An 18,377-nucleotide genomic window follows, 5' to 3' on the forward strand; every position below is an offset into this window, starting at 1 on the left:
GGGGGTGGGGGTGTTACAGATAGAACCAGAGGAGAGGGTGGAGCAGCTGCCTCCTGACCTAGGAGGGACTGCACTTCAGCTTCTGGAAACCCCAGACCTTCTGGTCCCCAAACGGGGCAGAAAGCTTGGCCCAGCCAGTTACTGGTATTAAGGATGCCTGCCCCAGCCTGTGAATGGGTCAGGTCTTGTGTGAGAAGGTGAAGTAGTGGGTAGAGAATTTCATCAGGATCAGTGCAGAGATCATGAGTCTGGTAGTTAGAAGCACGGCTCTGTCTTACTTTAGCCAAAGTGTTTAGGCCTTGATTTTGTCAGCTATAAGGTATGGATGATAAGAGCACACACCTCATGAGGCTGAGGATTGAGGGAGGCCAGCACCCAGTAACCATGGGAGAGAACTGCTATTGTGACTTTTCGATTCATGCCGGCTGGGCATGGTGGCTCACGCCTGTAATCCCAGCACTTTGGGAGGGCCGAGGCAGGTGGATCACTGAAGGTCAGGAGTTCGAGACCAGCCTGACCAACATGGTAAAACCCCATCTCTACTAAAAATTCAAAAATTAGCTGGGCATGGTAGCTGGGGTAGCTCACACCTATAATCCCAGCTACTCGGGAGGCTGAGGAAGGAGAATTGCTTGAACCCAGGAGGCGGAGGTTGCAGTGAGCCGAGATCTCACTGCTGCACTCCAGCCTGGGTGACAGAGCGAGACTCCGTCTCAAAAAAATAATAATAAAATAAATAGATTCATGTCTTCCCGTCATAGATTTACTAAAAACCTTTCTAAGAAGCTGAGAAGGGGGCCAAATAACCACCAAAACCTGAGAAAGAACCGCTGGCAACATGTCCCTGACTCATTTTGGGGCAAGGGCCCTAATCTCTTTGAAGAAAAGAAGAGCCCCTTACATGTCATGAGGGTCTTTGTTCCAGCGGGAGCAGCTCGTTATTCCTCCTAGTCGGAGTGTCTCTGTGAGGGAGGCGGGAGGTACCAGCAGGGCAGCCCAGGGCTTTGGGATTTAGCCAGGGAAGAAATATCTCCACAGCCAGACCAAGACAAGAGGTAGAACTCAAGCTTGGTCCTGGAAGTGGTACAGCAAAGCCAAAGTATCCTTGCCAAGGAAAGGGGGAAGAGTGAGCCGATTCAGCAGTGTGGAGCAAGACAGGGTAGGGTCGTGAGCAGGGCCATCCACAGAGGAGGAGGCAGTGGACGCTGGGGAAGGGACCCGCCCTGGGCAACAGAGCAGGCAGGAAAGGAGGTAAGAGGCCAAGCCATGTCTCCAAACCAGATAATGAGGCTTCAGAAAAAAAAGGAGGGCAGCAGGTTGGCCGGCCCAGATCAACAGCTGCAGAGAGAGCCAGTCTCTGCAGCCATCCATTGGAAACAAGCGTCATGGTGGGAGCTGTAAGGACAGGGTAGGGCCTTGGGTGGGGAGGGGTTGCTTGAAGCCAGGAGTTCAAGACCCACCTGGGCAACATAGTTAGACCCTGTCTCTACAAAAATTTAAAAATAGCTGGGTGTAGTGGCATGTGCCTGTAGTCCTAGCTACTCAGGAAAGCTGAGGCAGGAGGATCAATTGAGTCCAGGAGTTAAAGGCTGCAGTGAGCTGAGATTGACCTACTGCACTCCAGCTGGGCAACCTTGTCTCCAAAAAAAAAAATCGTCTTTAAAAACTTAGCAGCAGGAAGAGAGCTGCTGGCAGGCCCTACGGCCAGGCGTCCCCTTCTCCCAGCCCTATGGCAGCGAGACCTCCAGGAGACTGAAGTTTGTTGCAAAAGCTGGATCTGGGCTGGAGTTGGCAGGGTCTGAAAGGGTAGAGAGCTTTGGAGAAGTTCAAGGGCTTCCCCAGGTGGCTCAGCCAGTGAGTGGCAGAGCTGGGGCTAAGACTGATCTCTGAGTCTGGAGCCCACAGTGCTTTCCTCAAGCCCATTGTACCTCAGGATTCATGGTCATCCTTGCCAGCAACAGCAAGAAGGATGGCACGGTGGGAGGCACACACCTATTTCCAAATAACAGCTCATCGTGATTGGCGTGCAGGTGTGCGCCGAGGCTTCGCCTGTATCAGTTCCTACCATGTCCTTGTTAGGTAGACAGAGTTATTGTTGACTGTTTACAAGGAAAGCAACTGAGTCTCAAAGAACATATAAATAAGGAGTAACAGACTTCGTCATCGCACAAGGATTGGAACTCGTATCTGTGTGTCTGTAGACTCATGAGCCTTCGGTACTCCTTCCCTTTGGCTGGAGCCCAGGAAATGGAAGAATGTCTGGGCGGGAACAGGGGACATGGTAACTGAAATATTCCTGGCTGGGGCCAGGGTCCAGGGGCAGCTGGGAGTTCTGCAATGAGCAGGGCCTGAGCCCACCTGGAGAACACACATTCCTATCTAATGACACTGTTATTTTATCCTTGGAAACCCAGTTGAGACATCACTTCTCCTAGGACGCCTTCCCGGCCCCTCCCATCTCACTGAGAGTTCCTCTCCTGCCCTGTGCCACCCCCAGCCTTGCGCACGCCATGCTTTCAGTGTTGCTTTTAAATCACAGCGTACCTTTCTTACTGTACTGTGATTGCCCAGAGAGCAGAGACGATCTGATTTAGGACCATCCCTGGGAGTAGCACAGTGCCTGGCATATTACCAAGCCTGGGAGTTAGTCAATAGAAGGTTTCTAGAACTCCGTGCAGAAGGTTGGAGCAAATGTTGAGGTGGACAGCTAAAGCTAGGAGAGGCCTATCAGACTTCCTGTCAAGGAGAGTATCTTGAAGGAGGCACAGAGTTTGGCAGAAAGCAGAAGGGCGGGCTTTCCAATCAGTCAGCACACTGACGAGAGGCACCTGGAGGGGGCTGGTTTGATGAAGTGACTGTGAGCGTTAGTGTGCTGGGCCAGCCACTACAGCATCCCTGAGCCAAGATGTAATGAGAAACGAGGCCAGCTCCCTTACAGGGGAGGGCGAAAGGGCTGAGGGCAGGGCGGGAATCCTGCTAAAGTCCGGGGTTACACTGGAGTTTTGTTACAGTTGCCACTGTGAACCCAGACAATGTGTTTTATTTTTTTCGAGACAGAGTTTCGCTCTTGTCACCCAGGCTGGAGTGCAATGGCATGATGTTGGCTCACTGCAACCTCCGCCTCCTGAATAGCTGGGATTACAGGCCCCCGCCACCATGCCTGGCTAATTTTTTGTATTTTTAGTAGAGATGGGGTTTCACCATCATAGTGAGAACCCTCCCCCTACAAACTTTTTTTAAAAGGCCAGGTGTGGCCGGGCACGGTGGCTCACGCCTGTAATCCCAGCACTTTGGGAGGCCGAGGCGGGTAGATCACGAGCTCAGGAGATTGAGACCATCCTGGCTAACACGGTGAAACCCTGTCTCTACTAAAAAATACAAAAAATTAGCCAGGCGTGGTGGCAGGCGCCTGTAGTCCCAGCTACTCGGGAGGCTGAGGCAGGGGAATGGCGTGAACCCGGGAGGTGGAGCTTGCAGTGAGCCGAGATCGCGCCACTGCACTCCAGCCTGGGCAAGAGTGAGACTCCGTCTCAAAAAAAAAAGGCCAGGCGGGATGGGTCACACCTCTAAACCCAGCAATTTGGGAGGCAGAGACAGGATGATCACTTGAGCCCAGGAGTTCAGGTTCAGCCTGGGCAACACTGCGAAAACCCATCTCTACAAAAAAGTACAAAAGTTAGCTGGGCGTGGTGGCACATACCTGTAGTCTCAGCTACTCGGGAGGCTGAAGTGGGAGCCTTGCTTGAGTGCAGGAGGTTGAGGCTGTAGTGGACTGTGATCACACCACTGCACTCCAGCCTGGGCAACAGTGAGACCCTGTCTTAAAAAGAAAAAAAAAAAATAGCTGGGCATGGTATGTACCCCTGAAGTCCCAGCTCCTCAGGAGGCTGAGGCAGGAGGATCATTTGAGCCTCAGAGTTCAAGGAGGCTGCATTGAGCTAGGAGGACACCACTGCACTCCAGCCTGCATGACAGCAAGACCCTGTCTCTAAAGAAAAACAAGGTGGGGTGGGCCGGGCGCGGTGGCTCAAGCCTGTAATCCCAGCACTTTGGGAGGCCGAGGCGGCCGGATCACAAGGTCAGGAGATCGAGACCATCGTGGCTAACACGGTGAAACCCCCGTCTCTACTAAAAATACAAAAAAAAAAAAAAAAAAATTAGCCGGGCGTGTTGGTGGGCGCCTGTAGTCCCAGCTACTCGGGAGGCTGAGGCAGGAGAATGGCGTGAACCCGGGAGGCAGAGCTTGCAGTGAGCCGAGATCGCGCCACTGCACTCCAGCCTGGGGGACAGAGCAAGACTCCGTCTCAAAAAAAAACAAGGTGGGGTGGAGAGAACTTGATTAATTTGTACACGCTCACTTTGCTTCTTTCTTGGATTTTGCTAAACAGGCTCCTCAAGAACTTTGTCCATCCTATTTCTTTTTTTTTTTTTTTTTTTTTTTTTTGAGACGGAGTCTCGCTCTGTTGCCCAGGCTGGAGTGCAGTGGCGCGATCTCGGCTCACTGCAAGCTCCGGCTCCCGGGTTCACGCCATTCTCCTGCCTCAGCCTCCCGAGTAGCTGGGACTACAGGCGCCCGCCAACACGCCCGGCTAATTTTTTGTATTTTTAGTAGAGACGGGGTTTCACCGTGTTAGCCAGGAGGGTCTCAATCTCCTGACCTCGTGATCCGCCCGCCTCGGCCTCCCAAAGTGCTGGGATTACAGGCTTGAGCCACCGCGCCCGGCCTGTGTCCATCCTATTTCTCATATCCCCAGTTGCGGGGCACATAAGAAGGGCTAAGTAAATCTTGGTATGCCCAGTGATCAGCCTGGCCGTGGCAAGGGAAAGGAAAAAAGGGGGGTGGGGGTGGGCTGAGAGTTCTGAGGAGGAAGGAGAGACAGGCTGTGGTCAGGACTTGGGGAAGACCCTTACATGACAGCAAATATGGGCTCCAAACCATCACAGGGAAGTTAAGGAGGGAGAATGCTTTGAAGGAGAGAACGTGCATTTGTGTGGTTCATTACCAAGTTTGTTTGTTTGTTTGAGACGGAGTCTTGCTCTGTCGCCCAGGCTGAAGTGCAGTGGCACAATCTCCACTCACTGCAAGCTCCGCCTCCCACGCCATTCTCCTGCCTCAGCCTCCTGAGTAGCTGGGACTACAGGCACCCATCGCCACACTCGACTAATTTTTTGTATTTTTAGTAGAAACGGGGTTTCACCATGTTAGCCAGGATGGTCTCCATCTCCTGACCTCGTGATCCGCCCGCCTCGGCCTCCCAAAGTGCTGGGATTACAGGTGTGAGCCACGGCGCCCAGCCCTATGTTTGTTTGTTTGTTTTTGAGACGGGGTCTTGTTGTGTTGCCCAGGCTGGAATGCAACAGTGCGATCTCGGCTCACTGAAACCTCCGCTTCCCAGGTTCAAGCAATTCTCCTGCCTCAGCCTCCTGAGTAGCTGGGGTTACGGGCACATGCCACCACGCCCAGCTAATTTTTTTTGTTGTTGTTGTATTTTTAGTAGAGACAGGGTTTCACCATGTTGGCCAGGCTGGTCTCGAACTCCTGACCTTGTGATCCGCCCGCCTCAGCCTCCCACAGTGCTGGGATTACAGGCGTGAGCCACCATGCCCGGCCCCATTACCAAGTTGTAAGCATTGCTAGGCACCTGCTGTCCAAGGCAGATTCAGGGACGCAGTGTCTGTAGTCTCTGGGATGGGAATACCACATTCCAGTGCCCTCTGAACACTCCTTAGGAGAGTGAAAGATTGGAAATGACCCAAGGAGCCAACAGGCAGACCAGGGTTAGTCAGTTACCGCTTCCTGACCACTCCCTTGACGCCCTTTAATTTCGTTATTGCTCTTTGAAGTAAGTACTGTTATCACCCCATCTTAACAGTTGAAGAAACTGAGGCTTAGAGAAATGAAGTCACTTGCCCAGGGGCATGCAGCTCTCAATTAACAGGACGGAACCTTCCCCCAACTGGTCTCTGATTCTAAAGTCTGAGCTCACCACCATTCTCCTCAGTTGCTAGAACACTTACTCTTTCACTGTTGAAGGGACACCTGTACATTGGGAACATTTATTTAAAATAGCAGTTGAATAGGCCAGGCGCGGTGGCTCACGCCTATAATCCCAGCATTTTGGGAGGCCGAGGCGGGTGGATCACGAGGTCAGGAGTTCAAGACCAGCCTGGCCAGCATGGTGAAACCCAGTCTCTACTAAAAATATAAAAATTAGCTGGGCATGGTGGCACCCACCTATAATCCCAGCTACTTGGGAGGCTGAGGCAGGAGAATCGCTTGAACCCAGGAGGCAGAGGTTGCAGTGAGCCGAGATTGCACCACTGCACTCCACCCTGGGCAATAGCGAGACTCCGTCTTAAAAAAAAAAAAATAGCAGTTGAATAAAGAAGGAGACAAAAATAGTGTTTCCAACTGATTACGAGTATACGGAGCTGTAAACATTGAGATTAGATGGGCATTTTTGAGGGGCGAGCTTCAGCTTGGGTTTTTAGTAAGTGTACCTGGTTACTGAGTACCTGCGCCAGGATCTGTGCTAATGCTGAGGACACACAGGACACTCTAACAGCTAAGTCCTTGCCATCAGGGCGTACACACTAAGTGATGTGCTGAGTGGGAAACAAAATTGCAATGTAGTGTTAGCCGTATAATACTGGTATAAAATGCTTCAGTGGCCGGGCGCAGTGGCTTACGCCTGTAATCCAGCACTTTGGGGGGCCAAGGTGGGCGGATCACGAGGTCAGGAGATCAAGACCATCCAGGCTAACATGGTGAAACCCGGTCTCTACTAAAAATACAAAAAAATTAGCCAGTCATGGTGGCGGGTGCCTGTAATCCCAGCTATTCTGGAGGCTGAGGCAGGAGAATTGCGTGAACACGGGAGATGGAGCTTGCAGTGAGCCGAGATTGCACTATTGCACTCCAGCCTGGGGCGACAGAGTGAGACTCTGTCTCAAAAAAAAAAAAAAAAAAAATGCTTCGGAAGCAAAAAGCTGATGTCTGGGATGGTTTTGGCAAAGGCCTCTCCCTGGTGAAGAAAGGTATTCCAGGCAGCAAATGCTGCAAAAGCAAAGGTCCAGAGGCTTGAGAGAGTCACCAAGGTGGAGTGGGTCTGGGGAAGTGGTGTGAGATGAAGGACGGGGGTGGTCAGACTCCTGAGCCCCTTGAAAGCCCTACTTGGGGACTTTTAACTTTATTCTGGAGGCAGTGAAGATGCCTTAAAGGTTCGAAAATAGCCAGGTGCCCTAGCACATGCCTGTGGTCCCAGCTGGTCAGGAGGCGGAGGTGGGGGGTTGCTTGAAGCCTAGGCATTTGAAGCTGAGTTAGGATTGTGCCACTGCACTCAGCCTGGGCAACACAGCGAGACCCTGTCGATGGATTGATCGATCAATAGGTAGATAGATAGGATTCAACAGAGTGAGACCCTGTCGACCGATCAATAGATAAGATAGAGTGTGTGAGACCCTGTCTATAGATTGATTGATTGATTGATCCAATCAGGCTTTATTACTCTGGGTTGATTCAAGAAAGGGGATTGTCCACGAAGGGGGTGGAACCCAGAAACAGCAGCTGTCCTGCTCCCCCACCACACATGTACCCCACCTTCAGGACTCAGAGCTGCTGGTCCCCAGGAGGGCAGGGCCTCAAGGCCAAGCTGGCCTTAGAAACTGCCCCAGTAGTTGCTTCGGAAGGCTGAGTTATGGGTCAGAGACTTGTCTTTGGTCAACTTCAGTTACCTAGAGGAGGAATGCATTTTGTCTCTGGGGCGTATGACCTTTTCCAAAGCCCTCAGGGAAGCTGGCAAGTGAAGAACAGGTGGGAGGTCTCCCAGTCGACTCTTTTTTTTTTTGGAGATAGAGTCTCGCTCTGTCACCCAGGCTAGAGTGCAGTGGCATGATCTCAGCTCACTGCAACCTCCGCCTGCCAGGTTCAAGCAATTGTCTTGCCTCAGCCTCCCAAGTAGCTGCGATTACAGGCACCCGCCACCATGCCTGGCTAACGTTTGTACTTTTAGTAGAGATGGGGTTTCACCATGTTGGCCAGGATGGTCTCGATCTCCGGACCTCATGATCCACCCACCTTGGCCTCCCTAAGTGCTGGGATTACAGGCGTGAGCTACCGCGCCCCGCCTCTCAGTGGACTCTTGAGAGGAAATCATGAAGGCCAGTGTGCATGGCGAGCTCGTTTGCACCAAGCACTGTGCTAAACATTTTATGGACTTTATCTCATTTACTCACCTCAGCAACCCTACATGGTAACTGTTGTTATTCCCTCCACTGGCAGGCGAGGAAGTTGAGGCCTGAAAGAGGTTAGTTTGGTGGTTAAGAGCACATGCTCTGTGGTCATGCTGGCTGGCCTTGAATCCTGGCTTCACCACGTAGCTTGTGACTTTGGGAAAGGTGCTTCCCCTCTAAGCTAAGTCTCAGTTTCTCCACCTGTGAAGAGAGCATGATACACCCAGGCACAGTGGCCCATGCCTTCTAGTCCCAACACTTTGGGAAGCTGAGATGGGAAGATCCTTTGAGGCCAGCAGTTCAAAACTAGCCTGGGAAACATACTGTCTTTCCAAAAAAATGTTTAAAAATTAGCCAGGCATGTGGTGGCGGGCGTCTGTAGTCCCAGCTACTCGGAGAGGCTGAGGCAGGAGAATGGCGTGAACCCGGGAGGAGGAGCTTGCAGTGAGCCGAGATCGCGCCACTGCACTCCAGCCTGGGCGACAGAGCAAGACTCCGTCTCAAAAAAAAAAAAAAAAAATTAGCCAGGCATAGTGCCACGCACTTTTCATCCCAGCCACTCAGGAGGCTGAGGTGGGATCGCTTGAGCCCAGTAGTTTGAGGCTACAGTAAGCCATGATGTCACCACTGCACTCCAGCCTGCATGACAGAGCAAGCCCCTCTTTAAAAAAAAAAAAAAAAAAAGGTGTGGTGACAGTACTGATCACAGGCATCGTCTGATAAGCGTTTCCCAAATGCTTCCCTTCCCTTTCCTGAGGCATACTTCTAGTATGCAGGGCAGCCAGATCCAAGCTCAGGTCTGTCCAGCCTCAGAATCTCAAACCTCAGCTGCTTTGATCCACTGCTGCTTTTGCTCAAGAAAGAAGCGAAGCTTTGAAATGGAATGTTTCTGAGTTACAGTTTGATCCATAAAAATATGAGCTACACATACAGAGGGTCCTGGCTAAGTCTGACAAGGGCTGGCATACTTTGGATTCTGTTGGGCACCTTCCTGCCTGCCGCCTTGCTCCCTCCGGCTCTGGCCCAGGGGGTCTGTGGGTGCCAGTAGATGCTGGAGTTAGGGGCTCCAGCAAGCTCATGTGGGCTCATTTCTGCTCTTATGCCAACCCTTTCTTCTCTCCCCATTCTTCTTCTTTATGCCCCCTGCCCCTGCAGTGAGAAAAAACGCAAGCCTGCGTGGACCGATCGCATCCTGTGGAGGCTGAAGCGGCAGCCCTGTGCTGGCCCCGACACTCCCGGACCGCCGGCCCCAGACTTCTCCCTGTCTCTGAGGAGCTACGGCAGCCACATGATATACGGCATCAGCGACCATAAGCCTGTCACCGGCACGTTCGACTTGGAGGTGAACTTCTGGGCTGCCTGATACTTGCCAGAGGAATAGCTATGCTGGCCACATCCCCAAGCCCTCCATCCCTGGATTCGAATGTCAGCCAATCCCCCAGGGGAGACCTGTGGAGGCCATGATTGCCTTTCCTGCCAGGTCAGATATCCCAGCTCCTCTTAGGAGCCGTTGATGGCTCTGTCTGTCAAAACCATGTTCAAACCCTTTGTGCAAAGGTTTCCATTTCCTTTGGGTATTCTCCCTTGGGGCTAATGAGTTCCATTAGGCTTATTACCCAATGTGAGAGGTAGGACGTCTTTTATTTGTCCTAAATCTATCTGGATCAAGTTGCAACAGGAGCCCCCTCCATCCCTGCGTCCTTGTATCTTGCTATCTAAATGACCAAGGCGGTGTTGGCCTTCTTCAGGCTTCACATTTTCTTACAGGTTTACTGGCGTCTGTGTGTGTGTGTGTGTGTGTGTGTGTGTGTGTCGGGGTCTCGTTCTGCCGCCCAGGCTGGAGTGCAGTGGCAGTATCATAGCTCACTGAAGCCTCCACCTCCTGGGCTCAAGTGATTGATCCTTCCACCTCAGCCTCCCTAGTAGCGGGACTACAGGTGCACGCCACCACGCCTGGCTGTTTTGTATTTTTTGTAGACACAGGGTTTCACTCTGTTGCCCAGGCTAGTCTCGAACTCCTGGGCTCAAGCGATCCTCCCAAACTGTTGGGATTATGGGTGTGAGCCACCGTGCCCGGCCCACACTGGTGTCTGCGTTGTGTTCTTGCACATTCACAGCTGTTCTCCCCAGAGCATCCCCCCATGTGGGGCTTTGGGTCAGATAAGACGGGAGGCCTGAGAGCAGCTGCCTGGCCGCCTCCTTAAGCCTCTCAGCCGTGCCTCTGCTCTCCGCCATTCCTACCCCCCAGCGCTGGGCCCCATGGGATTCCCTGACAGGGCCGGCCACCCCCCTGGCTGGTGTTTGGCCCTCTTTCCTGCTGGCCAGCCAAGGTCTGTTGGAGCAGCCCCGTGGAGTTCCACGCCCACCCCCTCTGGGTGCCCCACCTTCCCCGCTATGTTGGAAGGGCACAGTGAGGAACACTGAGCCTCAGAGGAGGGAATGATGCTGCGAGATTCAGCCCCCTTCCCACCCCCGTGTCTAGCTGAAGCCATTGGTGTCTGCTCCGCTGATCGTCCTGATGCCCGAGGACCTGTGGACCGTGGAAAATGACATGATGGTCAGCTACTCTTCAACCTCGGACTTCCCCAGCAGCCCGTGGGACTGGATTGGACTGTACAAGGTGATGTGGTGGCAAGGCAGGAAGTCCATCAGCAACAGCCCCTGGTTCATCCTTCCCAAGGGCTCCTGGGAGCTGGGCAGATGCTGACGAACTCACCCTCATCCACCCCGGCAGTTCTTCTGTAGCTAAGGGCTGGCAGTGAAGGGCGGCGGGGAGGCGTACAGTACGGTAGCCAGGCCCAGCAGTGAGACCATCTTCTCAGGACTTGCCTTGGGTCCCATGTCCTCTCTGACCACTGATGGCCTGACTCCCCCTCACAGGTGGGGCTGCGGGACATTAATGACTACGTGTCCTATGCCTGGGTCGGGGACAGCAAGGTCTCCTGCGGCGACAACCTGAACCAGGTACGTCACCAGCTCCAGGCACATCACCAGCAGGCAGGCCTGCCTCAGCCCTCGTGTCTTGTGGAAGGAACAGAGTGCTGAATAACTTGTCACTCAGAGCTGGGTGGAGCCCAGAGCCCTGGAGCTGAGCCCAGTCCTGTCCATCCCCCTCCAGGTTTACATTGACATCAGCAATATCCCTACAACTGAAGATGAGTTTCTCCTCTGTTACTACAGCAACAGTCTGCGTTCAGTGGTGGGGATAAGCAGACCCTTCCAGGTAAGCGATGCTGGTGAGGGAAGGGGAAGGGTGAGGGCTTGAGCTCATCACTGGTTCCCTGAGGCCCAGGCCTGGGAGCCGGCCTGTACATGAGGAGCCGCTGCAGTGGAGGAATGGGAGTGATGGAAAGCATGGAGGAAGACCCGCTCTCCACTTCCAGCACCTGCTTTATCCCTGCAGATCCCGCCTGGCTCCTTGAGGGAGGACCCACTGGGTGAAGCACAGCCACAGATCTGAGCCAGGATGGGAGTGAATCCCAGGCGGAGGCAGAGCTGGCAGCCAGCTCTGCCTTTCCCCTGCCGGGAGTGCTGGGGGCCCAGCCTGGCCCCCTGAAGAGACAGCCGAGTGTGCTCCACATAACTCCTCCCAGAGTGAGCTCTAAGCAGACTCCTTTGCTCTCTCCACTACTCACCTCTGGAATTAGCCACTTAAACACAGGTTTTTGTTGCTGAGATGTGAGTGAAACCAGCTAGTGTGTCAACAGTGAAGACCTGGGGACAGTTCTGCGTCTCATTTCTGGATTCCTACCCCCTCTTCTAGTCTTGCCCAAGTAGTCCTGCCAGGCGCATGCCCCATTTGGCACAGGCCTGCATTCTTGTCATGCCATCCTGGGCCTCAGGCTGTCTGGGAGGGGAGATGCTCACATTTGTACAGGCTACATAGACTGGTGCAAGCAGTGCTGGATTCCAGGAGTCTTGGCATCTCAGCTTGTCCCCGTGAGGAGTGAGCAGAGGGTCTGGGATTCCTGCTTTCAGCAAAAGCAGTCTGACTCAGTGGGCAGAATGGAGGAGCCCCTCTAGCCAGGCTCTTATGCCATGGTTGTGAGCAGGTTAATGAGGGTCCTTCGGCCAGCACAACCTTCCTTCCTACCCACGGCATGGAGTCTGCCTTCATGGAAGTTCCAGATCCTGAACAGAGAGAACTGGGAAGGATCCAGGTTCACTTCTGTTGGTAGCTTGAGTCCCATGCCTCCACCCTGCCATCTGAGGAAGGGGTGACAAGTGGTCAAGGAGCTGTGGCCACAGACTTTTCCAGGGTGCTCCTTGTCAGGTTAGGTGCATCTGCGCCACCCTTGTCAAGAGTCATTGACGACGGGCCCCCCTCTGGACCCCCCGGGACCTCAGAGTGGGGGCAGGCAGAAGGGAGAACCAGCTCAAGACATTTTGGAGGATCTGGCCCTGGGGGTCTTCAGAGAACACACTCTAGGGGCTTTGTGGACATGGCCTGTCCCCACATCCACCACTTGCCTCCTGCCATGGTCACTCGGCAGCCCTTTTCCCAGGAGAAGACACCTCTGGGAGCCTGCTCAGTGCTCGTCCTGCCATCCTGTGTCCTGGGACTGAGGGTTACTCCAGTTGCTCTATGTTGCATACTCTCCCCCGCAAGCCTGTGTATGAAGAACTGTCTCCTGGCTTCCAGCAGGCCATGGCTGGCTGTTTTGTGACTGTTACATTGTGCAGGGGTAATTAGAAGCGTGGCTTTTACACTTGTCTGTGACTGATGATTGGGGGTTGGGGGGTACGGTAATGGGCCTGGGACTAGCTATAGATTCCAGGAACAGGGACACTGTAGATCCCAACTAGACTTCTGTGTCTGAGATTTGCAGAAGTGGCCAGGATTGGGGCTAGGATGAGGTTCTAGAATGGTGAGCCTCTGGGGCCCTAACCAGCTGGAGCATGCCATCTATGCCGGTGGCCGCTTAATGTACTCTTGTTAAGTCAAATGAGCTCTTGTTCATCCCTCCTGACCCGCTGCTCTGCATACCCTGGTGTTGAGCCTTCTGCCCTGCGTTAACCAGTCCAGAATGCCACCATCTTCTTGCTGCCCCACTTCTACTCAGCCCCTTTTTTTCCCCCATGGTAACCTATCCCTGACCCCAACACATATACCTAGGGACCTCCAAAGCCCTCACTTGCCCATCTGTTCCTTCTCACATGCACAGCCATCACCAGGGTCACTGCATGGCACCCTTCATTGGGCAGGCGGGAAAGCCAAGGCTCAGAGAAGTGGTGCAGCCTCTTCAAAGTTCCAGGCACCCACAGGACCAGAAACAGGAGTAGGGTCTGAACCCACCCGCAGAGCGGTCTCAGTAGTCTGTAAAATATAGATGATGTCCCTATTCTCAAGATTTTTGTGGGAGAACAATTGTAAAAAGTGTATCGCACTAGACCCGCCTCCCCGTTCTGATTAATGCAGCCCCGGGGCTTGACCCCAGGGGTCCCCCCACCTGCTCACCTCCCCCGTGGTGAACTGAGGTCCCCACACATCCAGCCTCCTGTGTGGGAGGGGTGAACCCAGCAGTGATTGAGAGGCGGAAAGGGGAATGGGGGGTGCTCTCCGTCCTCTGGGCCCCAGTCAGGATATGGCCGCTCTGGGTCCACCCCGACCCGCTGGGTGGAAACAGGAAGTAAGCGAGACCTGGTGTACACTGGGTCTACGCCTGGCTCCACGGCTGATAAGGGCCATTGTGTGGCCGCCGGGGATGAGCCTGCTCTGGATGGATGTGCTTCCCGGAGGAAGGAAGGAAGGCTTGCTAGCTTTTCCGGGGCGGGGGAAGCTGTGGGGAGAGAGAAGGGTGCTGGGGAGAAGGCCCCTGCCTATGGGGCTGTCCGTGCCAGCCCACGCCCACGGGACTCAGCCCTTCCTATGCCAGCCTCTCCCTCTGGAAAGGTCTGTTTCCCCTATCCACTTCCCTGTTCTTACTTCCTATAAGGAATGGCTGGAGACTGGAGGGCTCAGTCTCAGGCCAGGAAAGTGTCAGCTGTGATTTAGCAACAATAAAAATAGAAAAGCAGGAACATCAGGGGTGGGGGTCACCTGGGGGCACTGTTGAAACGCAAGGGATGAACAGGGCTAGAGGTTGCCCACACCCAGGGAACCCAGGAACTAACTTCACAAGCTCTGAGGCCCAGAGGAGAGTAAGACCAGAGCTTCCTCACAGCGGGACACCCCCTCTCCGGGCCCCGCATGACCAGGCCCCAGCAGCCCTGGTCTCTCAAACTCATCGTGGGGGCTCACCTGCTATGGGGGCAGCCCCGTTGAGGGGATGTGCAGGAAAGGCAGTGCCTACTGAGGGGTCCTCTTAGCCTAGGGGAGGGCATGCCTTCTAGTTCGGGGAGTGGGCCCTGTGCTCTCTAGCTGGTAGCAGAGAGTGGGCAGGAGGAGGGGCCCAGCCATAGAGCTGCTGTGGGGATGGGGGGAAGGGGAAAGGCGTCCTACCCTTTGACCTGGAGCCCAGGGTACCCCATGGGTGGCTGCATCGGCTCCTCTGGTTACCTGGGACAACAGGCATTTCCTCCATCCCCCCCAGCCCCTCCTCTTCCTGCTCCAACCATCCGGGCCAAGAGGCCTCCCAATCAGACCTGGACGGCTCCAGCTGTGTCCTGAGGCGCTGGACCAGCCACCTCCCCTGGGGCTGGAGTTAAAGCAGAACCAAGTGGCCATCCCGGCGTTAGACCATCGGTTCCTGGCTCCCGGAGCGGTCAGAGCCAGCGAGTGGGCAGGCAGCTTTTGCTCACAGGCCCCAGTGCCCAGGGGCGCTGGCTCTCCGCAGGGCGGAATGGCGCTGCAAGTGGAGCTGGTACCCACCGGGGAGATCATCCGCGTGGTTCATCCCCACAGGCCCTGCAAGCTTGTAAGCTGGGATGCTCTGGGCGGGGAGGAGGGTGGGAGTGTCTCCCCAAGGCCGGGCAGCCCCTCTCAGGCAGAGCCCTCGGGCAAGAGCTGAGCAGCGCGGAGGGGTTCCGATCCTTGGCGGGGCCAGAACAGACTGAACAAGACGGGGTGAGTAGAAGAGTAAGGATGTAAGGGCCGCTAGCAGCAGGATTTTTGGAAGTGGAGGTCTGGGCTTGACTCTTCTCCAGCTTCCTGAACCTCAGTGGGCAGAACTGTGAATACTGGGCACAAAAGGCAAGTGTCGGCTGCTGTGAGGTCGAAGGACGAGGGCATGGAAGCTCCAGGCTCAGTCAACGCCCCGCTCCTTTCCAGTCCGCAGGGCTGGGACCGCCTAAGACTCAGAACAGAAGGACGGTGTGGGAGGTGGGTGAAGGGACATGGGTGGGTAGAAACGGGGGAGCGCGGCCCTGGCCCGGCCCGCAGGAAGGGGCTGGAGATGCAAAGGGCCGGGAGGAGGGAGAAAGTCGGGCACCCCCACGCCCCCAGCACCGCGGCGGGGAGCCCGGTCTTCGGCCGGAGGGGCGCGCGCGTGTTCGCTGTGGCCGGACGCGCCTGCCCCGGGAACGGGCCGAGGTGGGGGCCGCACGCACCGAGGCTTCGCGGACGCGGCCGGGGCTGAGGCGGGGCGGGGCCGGAGGGTGCGCGGCCCTGCCCGGGATGACGACAGGCTGCGGCCCGGCCCCCGGCGGGCCCTGGGCGGGGAGAGTGCGCCTGGGCCGCGGATCCCCGAGCCCGCCACGCCGCCTAGCCCGGCCCCCGCCCGCGCCGGAAGAGCCAAGCCGGTGGGTACTCGGGGCGTGGGGACGGCGGCCGGGGGGGCGGGTGTGGGGAGCGGGCGGCCGGGCCGGGAGCCGCCGTGCGCGAAGCAGGGGTCACGGCCGGGGATCGCTGGGGCCGAAGAGCAGCCGGGTGGACCTGTGCGGGGGGGGGGGTCCCACGACCCGGAGGCGCCGGCGCAGCCTGGTGGAGACTTAGATTTACCTGCGGGGAGCGGGAGGCGGGGAAGAGCGGCCTGGGCTGCAGGATCCAGGACCCTGCGCGCCCTTCGGGCCCCGCCCGCAGCCCTGCTCTGCCTCTGGGTTCCGGAGAAACCGCCTAAACCCGCCCCTTCCCGTTCTCCGCCCCCGGGGCCCAGCGCGCCCCGAGTGTGGCGGGCGAGGGGCTCCGGGGTGGCCGGAGAATGAGGATGGCCACGCGGCCCTCAGTCCTCACGCTCCGGCCTCCCGCGCACCGCTTGGCTCTGAGATTCATTCATTCATCCAGGGGTCCAGGAAGGGGTGACTGAGCCCCACCGTGTGCCTCGCTGGGTGTAGGGAGTGGGAGAGGTCTCCTGGGAGGGACTGACAAGGAAACAGCTGATTCCTGCGGGGTGCGATAAGGAGACGCTGCGTGTTCGGGAGAACCAGGAAGGGGTTCTGAAGGAGGTGACACCTGAGCCGAGTCTCAGTGAGGTGGGCAGGGAGAGTGCCCCGGGCTGCGGAAGCCGCAGGTGCAGGCACTGAAGCTTGGACTGGCTGGCGACGGTGCGAAGGCCCCCTCCTGGGGGAGGGGTGGGGAGAGAGGGGACTGGGGCGGGCCACCGCACACCAGAATGCAGGAGCAGTGGGGTAAACTGAGGCCAGCAGGGGGGTCTCCGGAGTTCATAGGCAGGGTTCTGGTAAGCAGCAGTGGGTGTGAATCATGGGCCTGGCACATGGAGGGTGCCCTAAACCTTCACTCTATGAACATGAGGTGTTGGTTTGATTTGTGTTGCCCGAGGGGAAATGGATTGATAGGAGGAAGGCAAGGAGGCCAGTTAGGAGGCTGCTATCTTGGCCCAGGTAAGGAGCAGTGATGGAGGTGAGGTTTTTGTTTTTGTTGTTGTTGTTGTTTTGTTTTGAGATGGAGTCTCGCTCTGTTGCCCAGGATGGAATGCAGTGGTGCGATCTCTGCTCACTGCAACCTCCACCTCCCGGGTGCAAGCTATTCTCCTGCCTCAGCCTCCTGAGTAGCTGGGATTACAGGCGCGTGCCACCATGCCCAGCTAATTTTTTTTTTTTTTTTTTTTTTTTTAGTAGAGACGGGGCTTCACTGTGTTAGCCAGGATGGTCTCGATCTCCCGACCTTGTGATCCACCTGCCTCGGCCTCCCAAAGTGCTGGGATTACAGGCGTGAGCCACCGCACCCGGCCTGGAGGTGAGGTTTTAGCAGGTCGTGACTACTTGGTGTGAGGAGTGGAAGGAGGAGAGCAGGCCTGTTAATGCCAGGCTGTGATGACCAGCTCAAACAGTGCCACCCTTCTTTCTACAAGGACATTAAACAGGGAGTACAGGTTGGGGTCAAAGGCCCTGTTCCCTTTTTTTTTTTGAGACAGTATCTCACTCTGTCACTCAGTCTGGAGTGCAGTGGCGTGATCCCAGCTCTCTGCAACCTCTTCCTCCTGCATTCAAGCGATTCTCCTGTCTCAGCCTCCCAAGTAGCTGGGATTACAAGCGTGTGCCACCACACCCTGCTAATTTTTTGTATTTTTAGTTGAAACGGGGTTTCACCATGTTGGCCAGGCTGGTCTGGAACTCCACACCTCAAGTGATCTGCCTGCCTTGGCCTCCCAAAGTGCTGGGATTACAGGCATGAGCCACCACTCCTGGGCCGTTTACTTTTTTTTTCCCCTCATACAAATTTATGTTAACATGTTATGGGTTTTTTGCTTTATTTGTTTGTTTGACACTGGGTCTTCTGGGGCACCCAGGCTGGAGTGCAGTAGCACCATCATGGCTCACTGCAGCCTCAACCTCCTGGGCTCAAGCAATCCACCCACCTTAGCCTTCTGAGTAGCTGGGACCACAGGCACACACCATGCCTGGCTAATTTTTAAAAAAAAATTTTAGTGGAGGCAGGGGTCTCACCACTATGTGGCCCAGGCTAGTCTTGAACTCCTGGCCTCAAGCGACCCTCCCACCTCGGCCTCTCAAAGTTCTGGGGTTACAGGCGTGAGCCACTCACTGCACCTTGCCTCTGTTCACGTTGGCTGGACCCCCCAGGCAGAGGTGTCTGGCAGCCAAAGACCCACGGTTGTGTAGCTAGTCCTTGACCGAGGAGGCCCTAGTGAGCAATCAGGGTAGACACCGTAAATCGCCACCGTCTCCTCCCCATTTCCCTTCACAACAGTTCCCTGAGGCCTGGAATGGTCCTTGATGGGCAGCCAGGCCCAGATCTAAGATTTGTTTAATAAACAGAAGTTGAAGCCCTGCTCTGTGCCCAGCACTGT

General features: G+C 55.6%; 1 protein-coding gene across 6 annotated transcripts in view; it reads left to right on the forward strand.

The window, feature by feature from the left end:
- MYO1C (myosin IC) overlaps positions 1-18,377 on the forward strand; it is a 54,237-nt gene that overhangs the window by 9,963 nt on the left and 25,897 nt on the right. For 3 of the 6 annotated variants that reach the window (XM_055256344.2, XM_055256345.2, XM_055256346.2), the window contains 5 exons: positions 9,388-9,574; positions 10,715-10,852; positions 11,113-11,196; positions 11,351-11,455; positions 14,766-15,089. In XM_055256344.2, the coding sequence (XP_055112319.1) occupies positions 9,388-9,574; positions 10,715-10,852; positions 11,113-11,196; positions 11,351-11,455; positions 14,766-15,089 (838 nt within the window). Of the gene's footprint in view, positions 1-50; positions 526-9,387; positions 9,713-10,714; positions 10,853-11,112; positions 11,197-11,350; positions 11,456-11,635; positions 12,940-14,765; positions 15,090-15,798; positions 15,913-18,377 lie in introns of those variants that run through there. The other 3 variants (XM_063629631.1, XM_055256354.2, XM_055256353.2) reach the window with 3 other exon arrangements.

The sequence above is a fragment of the Symphalangus syndactylus genome, chromosome 20 (assembly GCF_028878055.3).
Source record: "Symphalangus syndactylus isolate Jambi chromosome 20, NHGRI_mSymSyn1-v2.1_pri, whole genome shotgun sequence".
Taxonomy (NCBI): domain Eukaryota; kingdom Metazoa; phylum Chordata; class Mammalia; order Primates; family Hylobatidae; genus Symphalangus; species Symphalangus syndactylus.